General features: G+C 41.4%; 1 protein-coding gene across 1 annotated transcript in view; it reads right to left on the bottom strand.

The window, feature by feature from the left end:
• Positions 1-880: 880 nt before the first annotated feature.
• Positions 881-24,836, bottom strand: part of LOC129847970 (protein unc-13 homolog B-like) — a 59,336-nt gene continuing 35,380 nt past the window's right edge. Inside the window, exons 6-9 of the mRNA XM_055915551.1 lie at positions 24,513-24,660; positions 12,466-12,558; positions 7,725-7,884; positions 881-2,459 (exon numbers count right to left, since the gene is read on the bottom strand). Coding sequence (XP_055771526.1) covers positions 2,171-2,459; positions 7,725-7,884; positions 12,466-12,558; positions 24,513-24,660 — 690 coding nt within the window. The 3' untranslated portion in view covers positions 881-2,170. The remainder of the gene's footprint in view (positions 2,460-7,724; positions 7,885-12,465; positions 12,559-24,512; positions 24,661-24,836) is intronic.

The following is a 24,836-nucleotide window of genomic DNA, read 5'->3' as shown; positions in this document are numbered from 1 at the left end:
TTAAGCTCAATGTTCCCTACCTATATAGTAGTATCAGTAGTATAGTGTTGTTAAGTTCAATGTTCCCTACCTATATAGTACTATCAGTAGTATAGTGTTGTTAAGTTCAATGTTCCCTACCTATATAGTAGTATCAGTAGTATAGTGTTGTTCTGTTCAATGTTCCCTACCTATATAGTAGTATCAGTAGTATAGTGTTGTTAAGTTCAAAATAAAACAACATAGACATTCTCTGGACTACACAGAAGAATAGCCAATGGTGGGTGTTCTCCATTGGTTAGCTTCTCAAATGGCACCATATTTACAATATAGTGCACTACATTTGACCAGGGCCCATAGGCCACGGACACGCACCTTGATCCGCTGGGTAGAACCAATTAAATGACTTCATTTTTTTGACACACCTAGTCTGAACAGGACTTGTGAGTAATTTCAATCTGACTCTGAGCTTCAAAAGGGGCATTGAAAATGTTCTCTACTGATTAGTGATAAAGTATTCTCAGCCTTGGGATGTCAGGGCTAGCGCGAAAATGAACACTCTCTGGTGATCCCCCAGGAGAGGGTTAGGAAAGGTTAGGGTTGATTACTTGGTGGGTTTCATTTGAGCCCAGGGCCACAGGGGACAATGAAGTTACAGATTGCATCTTTATGTGGGAAGGTTCATACAATAGAATGACATAGAACTCTAGTGATTTATAGGATCTCTGTGGGCCATACAGTACATTACTCTATCATTCAATTTGAGACGTGAAATTTCTTCTGGCAAAAGATACTGTATATAGAGGCTACAGCATATAGGATTATATCACTGAATGAATGTATCAGATTATTAAACAACAAAAAAACACTTTGAACAATGTGTTGGAAATAAAGGAGACGGTTGTTTTGTACAATTTCTCACTAAATATATTTACATGACATACAATTCGCCATCAGTGCAATACATAGGAATGTTGCATATTTACCCAATGTTAGACTCTTTCCTTAATGACATAAAATAAACCAAATGGTAGAAGCTGAATTCAACTCATGTGTAAAGTAACATTTTGCGACTCTCAAATCTTGTAAATAGCTTCACACAAACTCCAAAAAATAGTTCTAGAACCGCCCCATCAACAATCAGATATTTAGCATTGTAAAAGTAAATAGTTCACATGTACATATATATTTTTCATACATGTAATGGATTGCTTTTGTACAAACATTTTGATATAACTTTGGCAGTTTCTCAGGAACAAAGTTATCTTAATAAATATGAAAACAATATCAAACCGTCAGCAGGCTTGCCTTCCAGAGCTCGTGTTCACAGTGGTCGTAAAGAAAGGCTGGAAGCCGATGGCCGAACGGAAAGATTACAGGCAAAAAGAAAAAGAGAAAATGGGATCCACCCTTTCTGTGTAGACTGACAGCACTGGAGGCTTTTCGTTGTTGTCATGGTTATAAAATTACAAACACCTATGAAGGTTTACATAGCAGTCATCGCCGTTAAAAAATGGTCTCTTTTCAGGTTTCGGCTTAAATACAAAGAGTTTTAGGGCCAGGGTACATGGACCCCGACCCTGTGGTCACTGTGAGATGATGAAAGAGACATGGTTGTAAACGGGACATGCACAACAAGTGCTGTGTGAGGGGACGAGTAACAAAACGAGGGTGCAAATGAATGATTTCTAACGATTAAAACGCCACCGTTTTTTTGAGAGAATGATTTTACACTGAACCAAATAATCAAGCAAATTTTTCATCAAACATATTAAGTATCACCATAATTCATCACTATTATCTTTTGTTGTTTGTTTTGTTGTACTTTTTTCCTCTGGTTTGGCACTTTATCAGAACAAATCTAAATGTTGTACAAAAAGGTATTTCATGTCTCGTTAACATAACTCGTAGAATATAGTACTTAATATTGAGCATACGGTAAGTAAACACTGGTACATACTGTAGTTTAAAATGAACATTCCAACAGATGTTTTACGCACATGCACAAAAACAGACAACACAACTCCTCAACTGCCTTCCTTCCTTCCTTCCTTCCTTCCTTCCTTCCTTCCTTCCTTCCTTCCTTCCCCTTGCCTCCCTCCCTCTCGCCTCCCTCCCTCTCTTCCACTCCTCTCTTCCCTTCTATGCAAGCATCCATTCATTCCATCCATTCCTCCATCACATCTCCATACTAGGAGGCCACCTCCTCTGAAGAGCGTACGTCGGTCTTGAGACGACAAAACTCTTTGGCCACTTCGTCGTTGGTCCTTTGAGAGAGTATCCTCATGATGGTGAGTCCGGTGTCGTCCATGGAGATGCTCTTCACCAGGGGGTAGCAGGCACAGCAGCTCCCCTGGTCGGCCAGGTCTCTGAGCTGGAGGACCGCCATGCCGATGATCCGGTCCTCTCTGGCGAAGCAGTAGTCCTTCACTGAGACGTGGAGCTCGTAGCACTCTGGACCGTACTCGTTGCTCAGAACACTGGGGAGGAAGAGAGACAACAACATGATCAACATCAGTCCCATTCCTCTCATATTTGTAGTTTATTGAACAGGATAGATAGAACATCTTCATTAACAACAACAACACGCAGTCAGAGAAGTGAGGACATGTCATGTTGTATGACTGATTGATTCATTGATTGATTGATTAGACAATGGAACTCAATCAGTCAGAGACCAGACACCAGACACCAGAGAGCTAAAAGTTAGTTGGATAAAACGAACACAAGCACAGAAACAACACACAAACACACACACACACAGAAACCACACCCAAACACACACAGAAACCACACACAAACACACACACGCACAGAAACCACACACAAACACACACAGAAACCACAGACAAACACACACACGAACAGAAACCACACACAAACACACAGAAAACACACAAACACAGACGCACAGAAACCACACACAAATGCATAGAAACCACACAAATACACACACGCACAGAAACCACACACAAACACACACATGCACACAGAAACTACACACAACACATAGAAACCACACAAACACAGATGCACAGAAACCACACACAAACGCACAGAAACCACACACAAACACACACCTGCACAGAAACCACACACAAACACACACACACACACACGCACAGAAACCACACACAAACACACAGAAAACACACAAACACAGACGCACAGAAACCACACACAAACACACACACAGACGCACAGAAACCACACACAAACACACACACGCACACAGAAGCCACACACAACACACAGAAACCACACAAACACAGATGCACAGAAACCACAGAGAAACCACACACAAACACACACACACAGAAACCACACACAAACATACACAGAAACCACACACAAACCACACACAAACACACACGCACAGAAACCACACACAAACACAAACACAGACGCACAGAAACCACACACAAACACACACACCACTCTCCCTATGTACAAAGGCTAATATCAAAGAGGACATAGCATTTTACAAGAGGTCAGTTGGCTTTGTCCCGTAACAGGGTGTATAATAATGTGTACAATAATATGTAGAATTTGTCAGTGAGAGAGGCTGGCTCGGTGACATCTCTGACAGGAGAGGTTTCATTGTTGTGACTTACTGAAATGAGGGACATTTCAATCACGTTTTGCAACAGAGTTAAATGTCTGTGTTCAGAGCGACCGTTATTTCCAAGCCAACCTTTTCTTTAGCAACCTACCTAATTATCCACAGGCTACTAATGGCTTCGGAAGTTTCAAACAAAAGCACACAAAAGCACGCTCGTGAAACGTACGCACGCACGCAAACACACACGCACAGAGAGTGCATCAAGAAGGAAGTCATTTTCCTAAGAAATTCCAAGAATTCTGAAATAATAAGTGAACTTGGAAATTCACCAACCAACTGATGAATAAGAAAGAAGCATCTACAATGATCTCATCTCAATGTATTATTGGAAATAAGACCTATAGTGATCATGATGTTATTTCATGTGAATTTAATTACTTTTTTTGAATGTGGGTTCCTCTCTGTTAAAAACAATAAATAAAGCTGGATTACAATTTTCGTACTTATGTATTGTATATATTATTTTGGTGGTGTGGTTTTCATATCAGCCCTTCGGCTTCCGATTACACCTGGACACATTTATTTTATATGTGTTTTTATCTGTATTGTTGTCTATCAGTTGTTTTAAATGTGTTTGTATCTGTATTGTTGTTTATCAGTTGTTTTAAATGTGTTTGTATCTGTGTTGTTGTTTATCGGTTGTTTTAAATGTGTTTTTATATGTATTGTAGTATATCAGTTGTTTTAAATGTGATTTTATCTGTATTGTTGTCTATCAGTTGTTTTAAATGTGTTTTTATCTGTATTGTTGTCTATCAGTTGTTTTAAATGTGTTTTTATATGTATTGTTGTTTATCAGTTGTTTTAAATGTGTTTTTATATGTATTGTAGTATATCAGTTGTTTTAAATGTGTTTTTATCTGTATTGTTGTATATCAGTTGTTTTAAATGTGTTTTTATCTGTATTGTTGTCTATCAGTTGTTTTAAATGTGTTTTTATCTGTATTGTTGTCTATCAGTTGTTTTAAATGTGTTTTTATATGTATTGTTGTTTATCAGTTGTTTTAAATGTGTTTTTATCTGTATTGTTGTCTATCAGTTGTTTTAAATGTGTTTTTATCTGTATTGTTGTATATCAGTTGTTTTAAATGTGTTTTTATCTGTATTGTTGTATATCAGTTGTTTTAAATGTGTTTTTATCTGTATTGTTGTCTATCAGTTGTTTTAAATGTGTTTTTATATGTATTGTTGTTTATCAGTTGTTTTAAATGTGTTTTTATCTGTATTGTTGTCTATCAGTTGTTTTAAATGTGTTTTTATATGTATTGTTGTCTATCAGTTGTTTTAAATGTGTTTTTATCTGTATTGTTGTATATCAGTTGTTTTAAATGTGTTTTTATCTGTATTGTTGTTTATCAGTTGTTTTAAATGTGTTTTTATCTGTATTGTTGTATATCAGTTGTTTTAAATGTTTTTATCTGTGTTGTTGTTTATCAGTTGTTTTAAATGTGTGTTTATATGTATTGTAGTATATCAGTTGTTTTAAATGTGTTTTTATATGTATTGTTGTTTATCAGTTGTTTTAAATGTGTTTTTATCTCTATTGTTGTATATCAGTTGTTTTAAATGTGTTTTTATCTGTATTGTTGTCTATCAGTTGTTTTAAATGTGTTTTTATCTGTATTGTTGTATATCAGTTGTTTTAAATGTGTTTTTATCTGTATTGTTGTATATCAGTTGTTTTAAATGTGTTTTTATCTGTATTGTTGTATATCAGTTGTTTTAAATGTGTTTTTATCTGTATTGTTGTATAACAGTTGTTTTAAATGTGTTTTTATCTGTATTGTTGTATATCAGTTGTTTTAAATGTGTTTTTATCTGTATTGTTGTATATCAGTTGTTTTAAATGTGTTTTTATCTGTATTGTTGTATATCAGTTGTTTTAAATGTGTTTTTATCTGTATTGTTGTCTATCAGTTGTTTTAAATGTGTTTTTATCTGTATTGTTGTATATCAGTTGTTTTAAATGTGTTTTTATCTGTATTGTTGTCTATCAGTTGTTTTAAATGTGTTTTTATCTGTATTGTTGTCTATCAGTTGTTTTAAATGTGTTTTTATATGTATTGTTGTTTATCAGTTGTTTTAAATGTGTTTTTATCTGTGTTGTTGTCTATCAGTTGTTTTAAATGTGTTTTTATATGTATTGTTGTTTATCAGTTGTTTTAAATGTGTTTTTATATGTATTGTAGTATATCAGTTGTTTTAAATGTGTTTTTATCTGTATTGTTGTATATCAGTTGTTTTAAATGTGTTTTTATCTGTATTGTTGTCTATCAGTTGTTTTCTTTGGTGCAATGAAAAATATGTTGGTGTTCGTGTTGACATTGATCTCGGTCAGTGGACGCTGGCATTAAAAGAGTACCAGAGACCAAGTAGGCACTATAGATGATCACTCTCTCTCTGACTGCACTTCACAGACATCTGGCTCACTATCATAAACACAGTGAGAGGATTGGATTCAGCTGATAGTCAAACACTGTCGGCATCCCAAATAGCAAATTCCCTATGTAGTGCACTACTTTTGACCAGGGCACTATACCCTGAGTGTACAAAACAGAAAACACCTGCTCTTTCCATGACATAGACTGACCAGGTGAAAGCTATGATCCCTTATTGATGTCACCTGTTAAATCCACTTTGATCAGTGAAGATGAAGGGGAGGAGACAGGTTAAATAAGGATTTTTAAGCCTTGAGACAATTGAGACATGGCTTGTGTCTGTGCCAATGGGCAAGACAACATAATTATGTGCCTTTGAATTGGGTATGATAATAGGTTGCACTGGTTTGAGTGTGTCAAGAACTGCAACGCCGCTGGGTTTTTCAACAGTTTCCGGTGTGTATCAAGAATGGTCCATCACCCATAGGACATCAAGCCAACTTGACACAACTGTGGGAAGCATTGGAGTCAAGATGGGCCAGCATCCCTGTGGAACGCTTTCGACACCTTGCAGAGACCATGCCCCAACAAATTGTGTTCTGAGGGCAAAAGGGATGCAACTCAATATTAGGAAGGTGTTCCTAATGTTTAGTACACTCAGTGTAAAGGAAATAGGATGCTTTTGGGACACAGGCTCTACATTGTGCTTTAAATGCAGCTGGCTCAGTATCAGACAGACAGAGGTACAGCTGCATAGATAGATCACCCTATCTCACCCCTCCCTCTATTCTCACTATTCAAATAACTGAAATGTCTCTTTTCTTCATGTTTAAAAGCACTTCATCTCATTACTTTCTGCTATCATGCTGCGATAAAAGCGTTTCTAGTTTCATTTGTAACCTTTTCCAAACGTTTTGACAGTGAGCACTGCAGGTGTCTACATTCCCACTATGCAGCATATACTATACTACTGGAGGAGCAACACTCCTGGCACAACCAAGACATTACTGAAGCCAAAACACAGGATTAGGTTGTTTGCTTAGACAATAAACCAGACTTACTATCAGAATGCTTAATTGTACGTCAAACAACTAACCAGACTTACTTTAGACAATAAAGCAGACTTACTCATAGCCTGGTTCCTCTCTAGGTTTCTTCCTAGGTTTTGGCCTTTCTAGGGAGTTTTTCCTAGCCACCGTGCTTCTACACCTGCATTGCTTGCTGTTTGGGGTTTTAGGCTGGGTTTCTGTACAGCACTTTGAGATATCAGCTGATGTAAGAAGGGCTATATAAATACATTTGATTTGATTTGACTTACTCTACACAATAAACCAGTCCTTTAGACAATAAACCAGACCTACTACCAGAATGTTTATTGTACGTCAGACAATAAACCAGTCTTACTTTAGACAATAAAGCAGACTTACTTTAGACAATAAACCAGACCTTTAGAAAATAAACCAGACTTACTTTAGACAATTAACCAGGCTTACTTTGGACAATTAACCAGACTTACTTTAGACAATAAACCAGACTTACTTTAGACAATAAACCAGACTTACTTTAGACAATAAAGTAGACTTACTTTAAACAATAAACCAGACTTACTTTGGACAATAAACCAGACTTACTTTAGACAATTAACCAGACTTACTTCGGACAATAAACCAGACTTACTTTGGCTATAAACCAGACTTACTTTGGACAATAAACCAGACTTACCTTAGACAATAAAGCAGACTTACTATTGGAATGTTTCGTTGTACTTTGGTGACCAATTGTTGTTCTTGGTCTTGGTGGTGAACTTGCGTTTCTTGTCGGCGAGGTGCGGCCCGACCGCATTCACCTCCACGAACGGTCGGAACATGGCATTGGTCTGCCAGCTTAGGTTGTTGACCCCCACCACTGGAAAGAAATGACAGAGACACATCAATCAATCAGTCAATAAAAAAATCTGTCAATCAATCAGTCGATCAGTCAATCAAATCATTCATCCATGAACACATCGATCCACCCAATCACCCACCCATATCCATCCATCCACTATGCAAACTGAAATAGGATACTTGTTCTAAAATCACTGGTCCATGTACTTTTAATTAAAACACTTGTTCTTAAACTACTGGTCATTGAGTGTGAGTCACTCAGGCTGCATTTACACAGGCAGCCCAATTTTGAAATAGTTTTCAATCATTTATCTTTTGGCCAATTATATCAGCTCTGAAAAAGATCTGATGTGAAATAATCTGAGGTGATTGGTCTAAAGACCAATTAGTGGAAAAACAAAGCCTCTGTCTCTGTCAGTCTCTGTCTGACTAGTGTTCTGTAAAATAAGATTTTAACCGCTGGTCTCTGTCTGACTAGTGTTCTGTAGTATAAGGTTTTAACCGCTGGTCTCTGTCTGACTAGTGTTCTGTAAAATAAGGTTTTAACTGCTGGTCTCTGACTGACTAGTGTTCTGTAAAATAAGGTTTTAACCGCTGGTCTCTGACTGACTAGTGTTCTGTAGTATAGGGTTTTAACCGCTGGTCTCTGTCTCTGACTAGTGTTCTGTAGTATAGGGTTTTAACCGCTGGTCTCTGTCTGACTAGTGTTCTGTAGTATAGGGTTTTAACCGCTGGTCTCTGTCTGACTAGTGTTCTGTAGTATAGGGTTTTAACCGCTGGTCTCTGTCTGACTAGTGTTCTGTAGTATAGGGTTTTAACTGCTGGTCTCTGTCTGACTAGTGTTCTGTAGTATAGGGTTTTAACCGCTGGTCTCTGTCTGACTAGTGTTCTGTAGTATAGGGTTTTAACCGCTGGTCTCTGACTGACTAGTGTTCTGTAGTATAGGGTTTTAACCGCTGGTCTCTGTCTGACTAGTGTTCTGTAGTATAGGGTTTTAACCGCTGGTCTCTGACTGACTAGTGTTCTGTAGTATAGGGTTTTAACCGCTGGTCTCTGTCTGACTAGTGTTCTGTAGTATAGGGTTTTAACCGCTGGTCACTGACTGACTAGTGTTCTGTAGTATAGGGTTTTAACCGCTGGTCTCTGTCTCTGACTGACTAGTGTTCTGTAGTATAGGGTTTTAACCGCTGGTCTCTGACTGACTAGTGTTCTGTAGTATAGGGTTTTAACCGCTGGTCTCTGTCTGACTAGTGTTCTGTAGTATAGGGTTTTAACCGCTGGTCTCTGTCTGACTAGTGTTCTGTAGTATAGGGTTTTAACCGCTGGTCTCTGTCTGACTAGTGTTCTGTAAAATAAGGTTTTAACTGCTGGCCTCTGACTGACTAGTGTTCTGTAAAATAAGGTTTTAACCGCTGGTCTCTGACTGACTAGTGTTCTGTAGTATAGGGTTTTAACCGCTGGTCTCTGTCTCTGACTAGTGTTCTGTAGTATAGGGTTTTAACCGCTGGTCTCTGTCTCTGACTAGTGTTCTGTAGTATAGGGTTTTAACCGCTGGTCTCTGTCTGACTAGTGTTCTGTAGTATAGGGTTTTAACCGCTGGTCTCTGACTGACTAGTGTTCTGTAGTATAGGGTTTTAACCGCTGGTCTCTGTCTGACTAGTGTTCTGTAGTATAGGGTTTTAACCGCTGGTCTCTGTCTCTGTCTGACTAGTGTTCTGTAGTATAGGGTTTTAACCGCTGGTCTCTGTCTCTGACTGACTAGTGTTCTGTAGTATAGGGTTTTAACCGCTGGTCTCTGTCTCTGACTGACTAGTGTTCTGTAGTATAGGGTTTTAACCGCTGGTCTCTGACTGACTAGTGTTCTGTAGTATAGGGTTTTAACCGCTGGTCTCTGTCTGACTAGTGTTCTGTAGTATAGGGTTTTAACCGCTGGTCTCTGTCTGACTAGTGTTCTGTAGTATAGGGTTTTAACCGCTGGTCTCTGTCTGACTAGTGTTCTGTAGTATAGGGTTTTAACCGCTGGTCTCTGTCTGACTAGTGTTCTGTAGTATAAGGTTTTAACTGCTGGTCTCTGTCTGACTAGTGTTCTGTAGTATAGGGTTTTAACCGCTGGTCTCTGTCTGACTAGTGTTCTGTAGTATAGGGTTTTAACCGCTGGTCTCTGTCTGACTAGTGTTCTGTAGTATAGGGTTTTAACCGCTGGTCTCTGTCTCTGTCTGACTAGTGTTCTGTAGTATAGGGTTTTAACCGCTGGTCTCTGTCTGACTAGTGTTCTGTAGTATAGGGTTTTAACCGCTGGTCTCTGTCTGACTAGTGTTCTGTAAAATAAGGTTTTAACTGCTGGTCTCTGACTGACTAGTGTTCTGTAAAATAAGGTTTTAACCGCTGGTCTCTGTCTGACTAGTGTTCTGTAGTATAGGGTTTTAACCGCTGGTCACTGACTGACTAGTGTTCTGTAGTATAGGGTTTTAACCGCTGGTCTCTGTCTCTGACTGACTAGTGTTCTGTAGTATAGGGTTTTAACCGCTGGTCTCTGTCTGACTAGTGTTCTGTAGTATAGGGTTTTAACCGCTGGTCTCTGTCTGACTAGTGTTCTGTAGTATAGGGTTTTAACCGCTGGTCTCTGTCTGACTAGTGTTCTGTAAAATAAGGTTTTAACTGCTGGCCTCTGACTGACTAGTGTTCTGTAAAATAAGGTTTTAACCGCTGGTCTCTGACTGACTAGTGTTCTGTAGTATAGGGTTTTAACCGCTGGTCTCTGTCTCTGACTAGTGTTCTGTAGTATAGGGTTTTAACCGCTGGTCTCTGTCTCTGACTAGTGTTCTGTAGTATAGGGTTTTAACCGCTGGTCTCTGTCTGACTAGTGTTCTGTAGTATAGGGTTTTAACCGCTGGTCTCTGACTGACTAGTGTTCTGTAGTATAGGGTTTTAACCGCTGGTCTCTGTCTGACTAGTGTTCTGTAGTATAGGGTTTTAACCGCTGGTCTCTGACTGACTAGTGTTCTGTAGTATAGGGTTTTAACCGCTGGTCTCTGTCTGACTAGTGTTCTGTAAAATAAGGTTTTAACTGCTGGTCTCTGACTGACTAGTGTTCTGTAAAATAAGGTTTTAACTGCTGGTCTCTGACTGACTAGTGTTCTGTAAAATAAGGTTTTAACTGCTGGTCTCTGTCTGACTAGTGTTCTGTAGTATAGGGTTTTAACCGCTGGTCTCTGTCTGACTAGTGTTCTGTAGTATAGGGTTTTAACTGCTGGTCTCTGTCTGACTAGTGTTCTGTAGTATAGGGTTTTAACTGCTGGTCTCTGACTGACTAGTGTTCTGTAGTATAGGGTTTTAACTGCTGGTCTCTGACTGACTAGTGTTCTGTAGTATAGGGTTTTAACTGCTGGTCTCTGACTGACTAGTGTTCTGTAGTATAGGGTTTTAACCGCTGGTCTCTGACTGACTAGTGTTCTGTAGTACAGGGTTTTAACCTCTGTCTCTGTCTGACTAGTGTTCTGTAGTATAGGGTTTTAACCGCTGGTCTCTGTCTGACTAGTGTTCTGTAGTATAGGGTTTTAACCGCTGGTCTCTGTCTCTGTCTGACTAGTGTTCTGTAGTATAGGGTTTTAACCGCTGGTCTCTGTCTGACTAGTGTTCTGTAGTATAGGGTTTTAACCGCTGGTCTCTGTCTGACTAGTGTTCTGTAGTATAGGGTTTTAACTGCTGGTCTCTGACTGACTAGTGTTCTGTAGTATAGGGTTTTAACCGCTGGTCTCTGTCTGACTAGTGTTCTGTAAAATAAGGTTTTAACCGCTGGTCTGACTGACTAGTGTTCTGTTGTATAGGGTTTTAACCGCTGGTCTCTGACTGACTAGTGTTCTGTAGTATAAGGTTTTAACTGCTGGTCTCTGTCTGACTAGTGTTCTGTAGTATAGGGTTTTAACCGCTGGTCTCTGTCTGACTAGTGTTCTGTAGTATAGGGTTTTAACCGCTGGTCTCTGTCTGACTAGTGTTCTGTAGTATAGGGTTTTAACCGCTGGTCTCTGTCTGACTAGTGTTCTGTAGTATAGGGTTTTAACCGCTGGTCTCTGTCTGACTAGTGTTCTGTAGTATAGGGTTTTAACCGCTGGTCTCTGTCTGACTAGTGTTCTGTAGTATAGGGTTTTAACCGCTGGTCTCTGACTGACTAGTGTTCTGTTGTATAGGGTTTTAACCGCTGGTCTCTGTCTGACTAGTGTTCTGTAGTATAGGGTTTTAACCGCTGGTCTCTGACTGACTAGTGTTCTGTAGTATAGGGTTTTAACCGCTGGTCTCTGTCTGACTAGTGTTCTGTAGTATAGGGTTTCAAGTAGACGTATTGTAGCAGCAGTCTTTCTGATAATGACCACAGCTTAACATTAGCCTACAACTACAATCCAACTATGCATGTTCCTCCCAGTGGTTCCTCTTTGAACATTACAGGTATGAATAGATTTGATCAAGAATGATAAATCGTTGTTGTAATGTTCTTATCTAAGGGGTAAAGTGAGGTTTAATTGTTTCACAGTTTCAGCTTTCCTCTTCTGTGTGTTTGTGTACAGGAATGGCATGTGCGAGTGCTTGTGTGTGTGTGTCTCACCCTTCACGTTGACTTTGTGCTCTCCAGTGCCAGGGTGAGAGATGAGATCCACCTGCATGGACACCTCCCCCACGGAGCTGTCAGTAGACTGACCTGCGGACCAACAACACAACACTACCGTCAGAGAGAGAGATGAGGAAGAGGAGAGAGAGAGAGAGGAGGAGGAGAGAGAGAGAGGAGGAGGAGGAGAGAGAGGAGGAGGAGGAGAGAGAGAGAGAGAGAGAGGAGGAGGAGGAGGAGGAGGAGGAGATAGAGAGAGAGAGAGGAGGAGGAGGAGAGAGAGAGGAGGAGGAGATAGAGAGAGAGAGAGGAGGAGGAGGAGGAGGAGGAGAGAGAGAGGAGGAGGAGATAGAGAGAGAGAGAGGAGGAGGAGGAGGAGGAGGAGAGAAAGACGGAGGAGGAGGAGAGAGAGAGGAGGAGGAGGAGGAGAGAGAGAGAGGAGGAGGAGGAGAGAGAGAGAGGAGGAGGAGGAGGAAGAGAGCGAGAGAGGAGGAGGAGAGAGAGGAGGAGGAGAGAGAGAGAGGAGGAGGAGATAGAGAGGAGGAGGAGGAGGAGAGAGAGATAGGAGGAGGAGGAGAGAGAGCACATTGAGTCTTCACCTGGAGATCACCATACAAGACTACTGTCAGAGAGAGAGAGAGAGGAGAGAGGAGGAGGAGGAGAGACGAGAGAGGAGGAATAGGAGAGAGAGAGGGAGAGAAAGAGGAGAAGAGATGAGGAGAGTGAGAGAGAGAGGAGAAGAGAATGGGAGAGAAAAAGAGAGAGAGAGAGTGAGAGAGAGAATCATCACCTGCAATGACCTGCTAGTCATCACAACCACATGTTGTAAGAGAGTCAGAGGGGAGAGACAGAGAGAGTGAAAAGGAGAGACAGAGAGAGAGAAACGGAGAGAGAGAGAAAAGGAGAGATAGATAGAGAAAAGAGAGAGAGAGAGACAGAGAGATAGAAACAGAGACAGAAAGAAAAGGAGAGACAGAGAGAGAGAAAAGGAGAGAGAGAGAGAGAAAAGGAGAGACAGGGAGCGAGAAAAGGTGAGACAGAGAGTCAAAAAGAGAAACACTGCATCTCAAATAAGGTTACACACACACTGATCCAGAAAGGTAGAGGAGAAAAACCCTGTGCATAGTGACTGAAACATAAACTGCAACATGAAGTGAATGACTCACTCCACTTCCTCCTGTGTCACTCTGAGAAGTAGGGTTCTCTGGAAACCAATGACAAAAGAAAAACAAGCTACAGAGAAAACAAAACAACACATGGAGCTGTAGATAAATGCATTAAGCTCTGAGTAAAAGAACAGAACAGAATGGAACAGAATCACACACACACACACACACACACACACACACACACACACACACACACACACACACACACACACACACACACACACACACACACACACAGAGAGAATGGTAACGCAAAGTGCTGCCCTACACAGAGACTCCAACCATTTAGGACCACTACCCTCTCTGGAGCAGAGAACAAACACACATTAAATATGGAGGTGCACTCAATGACAAACCCAGGAGGGAGAAAGGGAGAGAGCGGGTGTGAACGAGAGGGAGGGAGAGAGAAATAGAGATGAGGAGATGGGGTAAGAGAGAGAAAGAGAGTGATAGAGATGAACAAGAGAGGAGGAGGAGAAAGAAGGGGGTGAGAGAGACAGAGAGACAGACAGACAGAGAAACAGCCAGACAGAGAGACAGAGCGACAAAGAGACAGAAACATGGACACAGACAGAACAGCCAGACGTAGGGGTAGAAACATAGACAGAACAGCCAGACGTAGGGGTAGAAACATAGACAGAACAGCCAGACGTGGGGGTAGAAACATAGACAGAACAGCCAGACGTGGGGGTGGTAACATAGACAGAACAGCCAGACGTGGGGGTAGTAACACAAACAGAACAGCCAGACGTGGGGGTAGAAACATAGACAGAACAGCCAGACGTGGGGGTGGTAACATAGACAGAACAGCCAGACGTGGGGGTAGTAACACAAACAGAGGGCAAGACGTGGGGGTAGTAACACAAACAGAACAGCCAGACTTGGGATAGTAACACAGACAGAACAGCCAGACGTGGGGGTAGTAACACAAACAGAACAGCCAGATGTGGGGGTAGTAACACAGACAGAACAGCCAGACGTGGGGGTAGTAACATAGACAGAACAGCCAGGCGTTGGGGTAGTAACACAGACAGAACAGCCAGACGTGGGGGTAGTAACATAGACAGAACAGCCAGGCGTGGGGGTAGTAACATAGACAGAACAGCCAGCCGTGGGGGTAGTAACATAGACAGAACAGCCAGGCGTGGGGGTAGTAACACAGACAGAACAGCCTGACGTGGGGGTAGTAACACAAACAGAACAGCCAGACGTGGGGGTAGTAACACAAACAGAACAGCCAGACGTGGGGTAGTAACACAAACAGAACAGCCAGACGTGGGGGTATTAACACAAACAGAACAGCCAGACGTGGGGGTAGTAACACAAACAGAACAGCCAGACGTGGGGGTAGTAACACAAACAGAACAGCCAGACGTGGGGGTAGTAACACAAACAGAACAGCCAGACGTGGGGGTAGTAACACAAACAGAACAGCCAGACGTGGGGGTAGTAACACAAACAGAACAGCCAGACGTGGGGGTAGTAACACAAACAGAACAGCCAGACGTGGGGGTAGTAACACAAACAGAACAGCCAGACGTGGGGATAGTAACACAAACAGAACAGCCAGACGTGGGGGTAGTAACACAGACAGAACAGCCAGATGTGGGGGTAGTAACATAGACAGAACAGCCAGACGTGGGGGTAGTAACATAGACAGAGAGCAAGATTTGGGGGTAGTAACATACTGTAGACAGATGTGTACTGTTGTTTGTGTGTCTGTTGTGTCATTAACAGCCTAGTTGATACGATGTCTAATCAATATGTTGCCAAACAAGCAGAGGCTATTAGAGCAGGAGCTGATGAAGGGAGAAAGAAGGAGAGAGAGAGAGAGGGAGAGGGCAAGAGAGAGGGCAAGAGAGAGAGCGAGAGAGAGAGCGAGACAGAGAGAGAGCGAGACAGAGAGACAGAGAGACAGAGAGACAGAGAGAGAGAGAGACAGAGAGACAGAGAGACAGAGAGACAGAGAGACAGAGAGAGAGAGAGAGAGAGAGAGAGAGAGAGAGAGAGAGAGAGAGAGAGAGAGAGATAGAGAGATAGAGAGATAGAGAGAGAGAGAGAGAGAGAGAGAGACAGAGAGACAGAGAGACAGAGAGACAGAGAGACAGAGAGACAGAGAGAGAGACAGAGAGACAGAGAGACAGAGAGACAGAGAGACAGAGAGAGAGAGAGACAGAGAGAGAGACAGAGAGAGAGAGACAGAGAGAGAGAGAGACAGAGAGAGAGAGAGAGAGACAGAGAGAGAGAGAGACAGAGAGAGAGAGAGACAGAGAGAGAGACAGAGAGAGAGAGAGAGACAGAGAGAGAGAGAGAGAGACAGAGAGAGAGAGAGAGAGACAGAGAGCGAGAGCGAGGGAGAGAGAGAGAGAGGGAGAGAGAGAGCTGATGAATGGTTCCTGATTAGGGAGGGGGATATCACGACAACACAATTAAGACCTGGAACAGGGGAAATCAACACTCTAACAACCAATAAAATTCAAGTCAGTTGGAAACAGTTTTTTTTAACGTCCCAATATCTTGGCATCGGGTCTATGAACTGACATATAAAACAACAATTGACTCATCAAGTCATTAGTTTCAATTTAAGCTACTATATAAAATACTTGCTACAAAAAAAATCTCAATATGTGGGGCATTGAACAGTCATCCTTGTGCAGACTCTGTCACGAGGAAACATAATCAATAGAATATATTTTCTGTCTATCTGTGGCTGGGTTTTGGAGTCAGGTCCACGGATGATTGTTGTGTCATCATATCAGGGTTCAGATAGACCTGCAAACTGTATTGTTAGGGGATCTGAAAAACCACCACCAGTCAATGAGAAATATCATTATAGTCTTTTTAGTACAATATCAGTAGAAATGTTCTACATCACCGTGAAATGGAGGGATTTATTGCAAAAGGAAATATTAAAATGGCGTTATCCTGGGAAAGATGGGTTGGTCTGTGGACATCGGAGGGTTGGAGTTAAGATCAGAATGAATGGTGGATTGGCCGCTGTGGGGGAAAATCCAGCACTTGAAGAAAGAGGAAATTAGGAATATATGTATAATTATTTAACTACAGGTACTGTAGATGTGAGTTAGAATAGCTGTAGCAGTAGAATATTTTTGTCCGTTAGTTTACTCCAATCAGGTTAGGGATGGTAGGATCACTAGTTTACTCCAATCAGGTTAGGGATGGTAGGATCACTAGTTTACTCCAATCAGGTTAGGATGGTAGGATCACTAGTTTACTCCAATCAGGTTAGGATGGTAGGATCACTAGTTTACTCCAATCAGGTTAGGGATGGTAGGATCACTAGTTTACTCCAATCAGGTTAGGATGGTAGGATCGTTAGTTTACTCCAATCAGGTTAGGGATGGTAGGATCACTAGTTTACTCCAATCAGGTTAGGGATGGTAGGATCGCTAGTTTACTCCAATCAGGTTAGGATGGTAGGATCGCTAGTTTACTCCAATCAGGTTAGGATGGTAGGATCGCTAGTTTACTCCAATCAGGTTAGGATGGTAGGATCGCTAGTTTACTCCAATCAGGTTAGTTTACTCCAATCAGGTTAGGGATGGTAGGATCGTTAGTTTACTCCAATCAGGTTAGGGATGGTAGGATCACTAGTTTACTCCAATCAGGTTAGGGATGGTAGGATCACTAGTTTACTCCAATCAGGTTAGGGATGGTAGGATCACTAGTTTACTCCAATCAGGTTAGGGATGGTAGGATCGTTAGTTTACTCCAATCAGGTTAGGATGGTAGGATCACTAGTTTACTCCAATCAGGTTAGGGATGGTAGGATCACTAGTTTACTCCAATCAGGTTAGGATGGTAGGATCACTAGTTTACTCCAATCAGGTTAGGATGGTAGGATCACTAGTTTACTCCAATCAGGTTAGGATGGTAGGATCGCTAGTTTACTCCAATCAGGTTAGGATGGTAGGATCACTAGTTTACTCCAATCAGGTTAGGGATGGTAGGATCACTAGTTTACTCCAATCAGGTTAGGGATGGCAGGATCGTTAGTTTACTCCAATCAGGTTAGGATGGTAGGATCGCTAGTTTACTCCAATCAGGTTAGGGATGGCAGGATCGTTAGTTTACTCCAATCAGGTTAGGATGGTAGGATCGCTAGTTTACTCCAATCAGGTTAGGGATGGCAGGATCGTTAGTTTACTTCAATCAGGTTAGGGATGGTAGGATCGTTAGTTTACTCCAATCAGGTTAGGATGGTAGGATCGCTAGTTTACTCCAATCAGGTTAGGATGGTAGGATCGCTAGTTTACTCCAATCAGGTTAGGATGGTAGGATCGCTAGTTTACTCCAATCAGGTTAGGATGGTAGGATCGCTAGTTTACTCCAATCAGGTTAGGGATGGCAGGATCGTTAGTTTACTTCAATCAGGTTAGGGATGGTAGGATCGTTAGTTTACTCCAATCAGGTTAGGATGGTAGGATCGCTAGTTTACTCCAATCAGGTTAGGATGGTAGGATTGTTAGTTTACTCCAATCAGGTTAGGGATGGTAGGATCACTAGTTTACTCCAATCAGGTTAGGATGGTAGGATCGCTAGTTTACTCCAATCAGGTTAGGATGGTAGGATCGCTAGTTTACTCCAATCAGGTTAGGATGGTAGGATCGTTAGTTTACTCCAATCAGGTTAGGGATGGCAGGATCGTTAGTTTACTCCAATCAGGTTAGGATGGTAGGATCGTTAGTTTACTCCAATCAGGTTAGGGATGGCAGGATCGTTAGTTTACTCCAATCAGGTTAGGATGGTAGGATCACTAGTTTACTCCAATCAGGTTAGGATGGTAGGATCGTTAGTTTACTCCAATCAGGTTAGTTTACTCCAATCAGGTTAGGATGGTAGGATCGTTAGTTTACTCCAATCAGGTTAGGGATGGTAGGATCACTAGTTTACTCCAATCAGGTTAGGGATGGTAGGATCACTAGTTTACTCCAATCAGGTTAGGATGGTAGGATCGTTAGTTTACTCCAATCAGGTTAGGGATGGTAGGATCGTTAGTTTACTCCAATCAGGTTAGGGATGGTAGGATCGCTAGTTTACTCCAATCAGGTTAGGATGGTAGGATCGTTAGTTTACTCCAATCAGGTTAGGGATGGCAGGATCGTTAGTTTACTCCAATCAGGTCAGGGATGGTAGGATCGTTAGTTTACTCCAATCAGGTTAGGGATGGCAGGATCGCTAGTTTACTCCAATCAGGTTAGGATGGTAGGATCGTTAGTTTACTCCAATCAGGTTAGGGATGGTAGGATCGTTAGTTTACTCCAATCAGGTTAGGGATGGCAGGATCGCTAGTTTACTCCAATCAGGTTAGGATGGTAGGATCGTTAGTTTACTCCAATCAGGTCAGGGATGGTAGGATCGTTAGTTTACTCCAATCCGGTTAGGGATGGTAGGATCGTTAGTTACCTCCAATTAGGTTAGTTTACTCCAATCCGGTTAGGGATGGTAGGATGGGAAGTATATAAAACTGATCTAGTGTTCAGCGAAAAAACAACACAATGTCAAATACAGGTAGCCTAGTCAAATAATTAATATCCAATCACATTAACCGTTACTCTCTTGCGGGAATTCCAGTAACGGTCCATATGTAGCCAAATGTATTCGCTTCTCATTCCGTTGGATAGAAAATTGCTTAATGGTTAAAAAAAGTTTAAAAAGTAAGGCCCGCGTCCATAGACACATACCAGCTCTATTAGTAGTACTGCTACTACCAGCAGTACTACACCTGCACCTGTCGACAACACAAGTTCTTCTGCTTCCACGAGCACGCAATATGCAGACACATACACATGGATTTTGTACTGTATATACAGTTGAAGTCAGAAGTTTACATACACCTTAGCCAAATACATTTAAACTGAGTTTTTCACAATCCTGACATTTAATCCTAGTAAAAATTCCCTGTCTTAGGTCAGTTAGGATCACCACTTTATTTTAAGAATGTGAAATGTCAGAATAATAGTAGAGAGAATGATTTATTTCAGCTTTTATTTCTTTCATCACATTCCCAATGGGTCAGAAGTGTACATACACTCAATTAGTATTTGGTAGCATTGCCTTTAAATTGTTTAACTTGGGTCAAACAATTCGGGTAGCCTTCCATAACCTGTTATGGCTGCAGCCCGACACCGGTACACTTATGACAACATCCAGCTCAGGTGCAGGGCGCGAAATTCAAAATCTATTTTTTTTTTAAATATTTAACTTTCACACATTAACAAGTCCAATACAGCATTTGAAAGATAAACATCTTGTCAATCCAGCCAACATGTCCGATTTTTTAAATGTTTTACAGAGAAAACACCACATATATTTATGTTAGCTCACCACCAAATAAAAAAGAGGACAGACATTTTTCACAGCACAAGTAGGATGCAAGTAGCATGCACAAGCCAACCTAACTAACCTAGAACCAACCTAAATAACCTAGAAAAAACTACCTCAGATGACAGTCCTATAACATGTTACACAATAAATCTATGTTTTGTTCAAAAAATGTGCATATTTTAGCTATAAATCAGTTTTACATTACTGCTCCCATCATAGCTACAGTCTGAAATCGCACGGGAGTAGCCAGAGAAAATACAGACACCAACGTCAACTACTAATTACACATCATAAAACATTTCAGAAAAATATATGGTGGATAGCTAATGAAAGACAAAGATCGTGTGAATAGAGCCAATATTTCCGATTTTTTAAAGTGTTTTACAGCGAAAACACAATATATCGTTATATTAGCTTACTACATTAGCTAGCACACGGCAGCATTGATTCTAGTCAAACGGTAGCATAGCACAGTTCGACAGATATATGAAAAAGCATCCCAAATTGGGTCCTTATCTTTGTTGATCTTCCATCAGAATGTTGTAAAGGGGTCCATTGTCCAGTACAGTCTTTGTTTGGGATCCAGAACAAACTATTTCCCTCTTGAATTAGCAAGCACACTGGCCGTGCGGCGCTAACCTCTCCTTCTTCAAACAATTCTTCCAAAGCATCACGTCTAAAGTCCCGAATAAATTTCAATAATATAATTAAACTATATTGAAAAAACATACTTTAGGATGATATTGTGACATGTATCAAGTCAAATCGAAGCCGGAGACTATATTCACGTATAACGACAGTTTTCTAGGAGGCAATACAAAGTCCAACTTCGCGCCTGGGAGAAAAAAAATTATGGCGGTCCTCTCACTCCAAGAGGCTGTATTCAAGCCCTGAACGAGATATTCAAGTCCTTTCTGCTCTCACTTCCGCATGACACCCAGTGGAAGGCGTATGACGTGTTTCTATGGTCCCAAGTGACATGCCCTTTTATAGACAAGGTCTTGAAGAGAGACATCGATTTTGGAAATCTCAAATCTGGATAGGAAATGGGCTGTAAAAATAGTTCTGTTCCACGTAGAGAAATAATTCAAACGTTTTTAGAAACTAGAGACTGTTTTCTATCCAATAGTAGTAATAATATGCATATTGTAAGAGCAAAAATTGATTAAAAGGCCGTTTTAAAATGGGCGCATATTTTACAGTTTTTCAATACGCCCCCTGTAGCCATAAGAAGTTCCATAAGCTTCCCACAATAAGTTGTGTGAATTTTGGCCCATTCCTCCTGACAGAGCTGGTGTAACTGAGTCAGGTTTGTAGGCCTCCTTGCTCGCACACGCTTTTTCAGTTCTGCCCACACATTTTCTATAGGATTGAGGTCAGGGCTTTGTGATGGCCACTCCAATACCTTGACTTTGTTGTCCTTAAGCCATTTTGCCACAACTTTTGAAGTATACTAGGGGTCAATGTCCATTTGGAAGACCCATTTGCGACCAAGCTTTAACTTCCTGACTGACGTCTTGAGATGTTGCTTCAATATATCCAAATAATTGTCCTTTCCTCATGATGCCATTTATTTTGTGAAGTGCACCAGTCCCTCCTGCAGCAAAGCACCCCCAAAACATGATGCTGCCACCCCCGTGCTTCACGTTTGGGATGGTGCTCTTAGGCTTGCAAGCTTTCACCTTTATCCTCCAAACATAATGGTCATTATGGCCAAACAGTTCTATTTTTGTAAGATTTTGTATGAAAAGTATGATCTTTGTCCCCATGTGCAGTTGCAAACCGTTGTCGGGCTTTTTTATGGCGGTTTTGGAGCAGTGGCTTCTTCCTTGCTGAGCAGCCTTTCAGGTTATGTCGATATAGGACTCGTTTTACTGTGGATATAGATACTTTTGTACCTGTTTCCTCCAGCTTCTTCACAAGGTCCTTTGCTGTTGTTCTGGGATTGATTTGCACTTCTCGCATCAAAGTATGTTCATCTCCAGGAGACAGAACGAGTCTCCTTCCTGAGCAGTATGACGGCTGCGTGGTCCCATGGTGTTTATACTTGTGTACTATTGTTTGTACAGATGATCTTGGTACCTTCAGGGATTGGGAATTGCTCCCAAGGATGAACCAGACTTGTGGAGGTCTACAATTCTATTTCTGAGGTCTTGGCTGATTTCTTTTGATTTTCCCATGATGTCAAGCAAAGAGGCACTGAGTTTGAAGGTAGACCTTGAAATACATCCACAGGTACACCTCCAATTGACTCAAATGATGTCAATTAGCCTATCAGAAGCTTCTAAAGCCATGACATCATTTTCTGGAATTTTCCAAACTGTTTAAAGGCACAGTCAACTTAGTGTATGTAAACTTCTGACCCACTGGAATTGCGATACAGTGAATTATAAGTGAAATAATCTGTCTGTAAACAATTGTTGGAAAAATTACTTGTGTCATGCATAAATTAGATGTCTTAACCGACTTGCCAAAACTATGGTTTGTTAACAAGAAATTTGTGGAGTGGTTGAAAAACTATACGACTCCAACCTAAGTGTATGTAAACTTAAACATTTATTTTTAATAAATGTATTGTAATGTATGTGTGTGGCAGGCTTACAATGACGGCAAAAAACAACATTTGAGAGTGTGCTGACCCTGGTGCTAGAGGGGTTACGCAGCTGGAGGTTGAATGTTTGAAGGGGTACGGGACTATAAAAAGTTTGGGAACCACTGCCCTAGATAGACCATCAGGTAGCTCTACTCTGTTAAGAAAACAGAAAACCTACACTTCCACAGAGTAAAACACAGCACGGAACTGGGACACATAGAGCGACAGAGAGAGAGTGACAAAGAGAGAGAGAGAGAGCAAGAGCGACAGAGAGAGAGAGAGAGAGAGAGAGAGAGAGAGAGAGCGAGAGAGCGACAGAGCGAGAGCGACAAAGAGAAAGAGAGCGACAAAGAGAGAGCGACAGAGAGAGAGCGACAGAGAGAGAGCGACAGAGAGATGAGAGAGAGCGACGTAGAGAGAGAGAGAGATAGCGACAGAGAGAGAGAGTGAGTGAGAAAGAGAGTGAGCGACAGAGAGAAAGAGAGCAAAAGAGAGTGAGTGAGAAAGAGAGAGAGAAGCAAGAGTAAAATAGAAAGAGAAAGGGATTGAAGGAGGCAGTAGATGAAAAAATGCAATTACTGCAATAACCATCTCACACGGTAAACTGGAGAGAAACCAAGCTGACATGGAAAAACATTGCAGCTCACTGTAAGAGAAGCAAGGATAACTATCACAGGGTCACAGGAGGTTGGTGGCACCTTAATTGGGGAGGACGGGCTCATAGTAATGGCTGTAATGGAATAAATGGAACGGTATCCAGCTCATCAAACACATGATACAATTCCCTTCATCCCATTCCAGTCATTAATTTGAGCCGTCCTCCCCTAACCAGCCTCCTGTGAACAGGGTTAGGAAGTTAACTGAAATTCTAATTCCAATTTCCATCAATGCTTCTCTATGAGAGAGAATGGAATTGGAATTTCTTCCTGAATTGACTGAAATGGAATTGACCTAAACCCTGAACATTTCTACTTGCTCAGTGTCCTTATCTTCAGAGGTTTGGGTGCATATCTACTAGCTCAGTGTCCTTATCTTGAGAGGTTTGGGTGCATATCTACTAGCTCAGTGTCCTTATCTTGAGAGATTTGGGTGCATATCTACTAGCTCAGTGTCCTTATCTTGAGAGCTTTGGGATGCATATCTACTAGCTCAGTGTCCTTATCTTGAGAGCTTTGGGTGCATATCTACTAGCTCAGTGTCCTTATTTTGAGAGGTTTGGTTGCTTATCTACTAGCTCAGTGTCCTTATCTTGAGAGCTTTGGATGCATATCTACTAGCTCAGTGTCCTTATTTTGAGAGCTTTGGATGCATATCTACTAGCTCAATGTCCTTATCTTGAGAGGTTTGGGTGCATATCTACTAGCTCAGTGTCCTTATCTTGAGAGCTTTGGGTGCATATCTACTACCTCAGTGTCCTTATCTTGAGAGCTTTGGGTGCATATCTACTAGCTCAGTGTCCTTATCTTGAGAGGTTTGGGTGCATATCTACTAGCTCAGTGTCCTTATCTTGAGAGCTTTGGGTGCATATCTACTAGCTCAGTGTCCTTACCTTGAGAGGTTTGGGTGCATATCTACTAGCTCAGTGTCCTTATCTTGAGAGGTTTGGGTGCATATATACTAGCTCAGTGTCCTTACCTTGAGAGGTTTGGGATGCATATCTACTAGCTCAGTGTCCTTATCTTGAGAGCTTTGGGTGCATATCTACTAGCTCAGTGTCCTTACCTTGAGAGGTTTGGGTGCATATCTACTAGCTCAGTGTCCTTATCTTGAGAGGTTTGGGTGCATATATACTAGCTCAGTGTCCTTACCTTGAGAGGTTTGGGTGCATATCTACTAGCTCAGTGTCCTTACCTTGAGAGGTTTGGGTGCATATCTACTAGCTCAGTGTCCTTACCTTGAGAGGTTTGGGTGCATATCTACTAGCTCAGTGTCCTTACCTTGAGAGGTTTGGGTGCATATATACTTCTTGATCAAGGCATCAGTAGGCTGTGTGTAAAGGCTCAGAGCGTATTTGAGGGACTTGAGGTCAGGGCTCTTCTCAAGGAACGTCTTCTTCAGACCGTTTCCTCCGGCGTGGAAATATTGCTATGGAAAAGAGAGAGAGAGAAAGGGAAAAAGAAAGAAGGAAAGCGTACTGAGTCAGAGTCACTTTATTCACTGTCTTCAGTCTTCAGACCAGAAGGAGAACAGACATAGTCAGTACATTTAGCCTGCTTGTCTGTCCCGTAAAACAAAGATGCTGTATATGTATGTTAAAAGAC

Source organism: Salvelinus fontinalis, unplaced genomic scaffold (genome assembly GCF_029448725.1).
Source record: "Salvelinus fontinalis isolate EN_2023a unplaced genomic scaffold, ASM2944872v1 scaffold_0981, whole genome shotgun sequence".
Classification (NCBI taxonomy): Eukaryota; Metazoa; Chordata; class Actinopteri; order Salmoniformes; family Salmonidae; genus Salvelinus; species Salvelinus fontinalis.
This window is presented reverse-complemented; position numbering and strand designations above follow the sequence as displayed.